The 3,016-nt window shown below is 46.3% G+C and overlaps 1 protein-coding gene across 1 annotated transcript in view; it reads left to right on the top strand.

Annotated features, from left to right (window-relative positions):
• EXOC1 (exocyst complex component 1) overlaps positions 1–1,552 on the top strand; it is a 58,930-nt gene extending 57,378 nt beyond the window's left edge. Inside the window, 1 exon segment of the mRNA XM_014583894.2 lies at positions 603–1,552. Within this exon segment, the coding sequence (XP_014439380.1) occupies positions 603–755 (153 nt within the window). The 3' untranslated portion in view covers positions 756–1,552.
• Positions 1,553–3,016: the final 1,464 nt, after the last annotated feature.

Here is a 3,016-nt window from a genome sequence, read left to right on the forward strand (position 1 = left end):
TGCGCTCGCCAGACAGACAGAGAGAGACATAGAGACAGAAAGCGAGAAATCACCCCCCGGGGGGATGGTCACGCCTCAATCCCTTCTCCTCCATTCTCCTCTCGGGATCTTGGGCACGCACGCACACGCGCCCGGCGTGAGTTTTAAGCCACCGGGTCCGGGACACGAACCGCGGTCAACTACGTGGGAGTCCAGCGACATAGCCATTACGCTAACTGCTGGTTCCCTTTAATCTTTAATCTTAAGCCGTTATTTCACACGTAACTGCACATAGACACACCTGTGGTGAGAATTGGAGTAACGACTAATATATAAGTACATACTTACTGTGTCAAACACAGATCTGAGCCCTTGTGTACATTTACTCACTTAATCTCACAGGAAATTTACAAGGAAGGTTTAGGATTACCCGGTGTATAGATGAGGAACCTGAGGCCCAGAGCACAGGCCTCGGGAGTCGAGGCAGCGAGGACTGTGGCCGCAGAGCCTGTGCTAACGACTGCCATGCCAGATCCTGAGGAGATCTCCTGGCTTCAGTTCTACACACTCGGTTACGTGTTTTTCCATTCAGTCTCATGGCTTGTGTTTGCCTTTTATAATAGGTGGTGTGGCACTCCATGCAGGATGAATTTATCCGCCAGTACAAGCACTTCGAAGGTCTGATCGCCCGCTGCTATCCTGGCTCTGGTGTCACGATGGAGTTCACCATTCAGGATATTCTGGATTATTGCTCCAGCATTGCACAGTCCCATTAACCTTCCAGAAGAGCAGAAAAGCGAATAAAGCTCTGAGGACCCCAAACACTGTACAGAATTGCCGAGCAGCTGTTTTGAGCACCCAGACTTACAGTTTTATGTGTTCTTCCATGTCAGATAAATGGGTAGTACTGTACTGTAAGTATTTAAGTGATTAAGTATCAACCTATGTAGCAATTTTGTTTGCCCAATAGGTTGTGTACTGAGGTAAAGCATTTATCGCATCATAAAATGGCTTTAGCAGACCAGCTGGTGGCATGGTGGTTAAGGCAGCTGGATGCCTCATGACCACTTGGGCGGTTCGAGTTCTGGACCTGGTGTCTTGAGAAACACACCAGGTGCATGTGCGTGCATGCCCAAAATCCACAGAAGAAAAGGAGGAGGAGGAATTGGTGTGACCATACACCATGCTGCGTACTCTTTCACGTTCCTTCTCTGTCTCTCTCCATTGAGTGTACACACTCTTTGGCAAACTAAAAGATAAAAGAAGAAAAAGTGACTTCTCTGTTCTAAAAAAAATGGCTAAAGCTTTTTTCAATGACTGACAGGACATTTTCCTTTACTGCCTAGCTTCATTCGAGAGGGATCCGCCATGTGTAAGGCCTGGGAAGCTCTCCAGCTTCCCCTCCTCTGTCCTCACAATCATGTAACTACCGAAACAGCGTCCACTCGTTTTCTCCCCGTCTAACAAGTGTGTCGTGGGTAAGGGAGCTTGTGCGACGACCAGTTATAAACTTGATTTTTGAGGATTATGTGACTGTAGCACTAAACTTGAAATAAAGAATTGTTTTGAAAAAAAAAAGTTGACATTTATTCATTTTATTCACAGGTTTGTTCTACGCTATCCCTTGTACAAGGCATGTTTTTATAAATCCATATGCAAAAATTAATTACAATTCAGATACCACAGATCACTTCGAAGTGTAATTAAGGGGCCCGAAGATGGCCCAGCCGTGGGCACAGTGCCTGTGGGGCTGACCCGCAACAGCAGACCTGAGACGGGTGATTTATGAAGAAATAGAGGTTTAGTGAGTCCGTCCCGGTGGCTGGACAGTGACTGACCGAAGCAGAGAAGACGCGGGCACATGCAGATCAAGGGAAGCCAGCTCCGTCTCGTGGGCCTCTTCTCATGAGACCTAGACCTCGCTGGGTCTCACCAGACATCGCTCATCTGTTCACAAGTGCTGCCTCCATGATTCGGTCACTGCCCACCAGGCCTCTTCTAGGCTCTGTGATCCAGTCACCCCTCGGTAGGCGCCACCTCTCAAACTCCGTCACGCTGGGGACCAAAATCAGAAACCTCTGGGGACAAGCCATTATTCAAAACGTAACAGGAAACAAGGCCACATTCACGTAGTGTTTACAACATATCATTACAATTGTTCTAATTTATTACTGATCACTGCTGAAGTCTTACTGTGCCTAACTCACCAGTTACCCTTTATCTTCCACGTGTGTGTACAAGATCCGGTACTGTCAGATTTCAGGCCTCCACCCCTCCACCCTACCACCCCCTGTGGAAAAGGGAGGACTCTTGGGTAAAGTGGCATTTATATGCGCAGAAAGGTTCGGGGGTCTTTAGAAGAAAACGTATGTTATTTCATTAGGATTTAACACATCTGCCACTTGCTGTCTTAAGACACCTTTATCCCTGGCTCGTCCTTCTAGCCCACAGTTCTCATTAGCTTACCTCCCAGGCTTTACCAAGCTGTAACTAAGCCAATACCGATTCCTCTGCAACTACTTTGAGGTCAACATTGAGCAGTCACTTAAAGAGAACATTCTAAAAGGATTTTAAAGTAGTGGAATAATATAACATTTAACCCAAAATGCCACATGCTTTCATTTTAAAAGTCCGTAGGTCCTGAAATTTAATATAAATAATGTTGGGACCAGCAGTTGGCGTAATGGCTATGTCACTGACTACATAGAGTCGAATGTGGTTCGAGTCCTGGACCCAGTGGCTTAAACTCACACAAGGTGTGTGTGCATGCGTGCCCAAGATCCCGAGAGGAGAATGGAAGAGAAGGGTTTGCGGCATGGCCATCCCCCCTGGGGGGTGATTTCTCACCTTTTTTCTTTCTGTCTCTTTCTGGCAAGCACACGTGCCCTACAGCAAAAACCTCTAAAAATAAATAAATAAATAAATAAGCTAATCTTAACGTAGTGTTAAAATGTACCTATGACACCTTCACCTGGGACTTAGAAACCAAGTTTACTTTAGCTATCAATGCACATTTTTTTTCCCCTTGGGGAGATTT

The sequence above is a fragment of the Tupaia chinensis genome, unplaced genomic scaffold (assembly GCF_000334495.1).
Source record: "Tupaia chinensis unplaced genomic scaffold, TupChi_1.0 Scaffold144982_1, whole genome shotgun sequence".
NCBI classification, from domain to species: domain Eukaryota; kingdom Metazoa; phylum Chordata; class Mammalia; order Scandentia; family Tupaiidae; genus Tupaia; species Tupaia belangeri.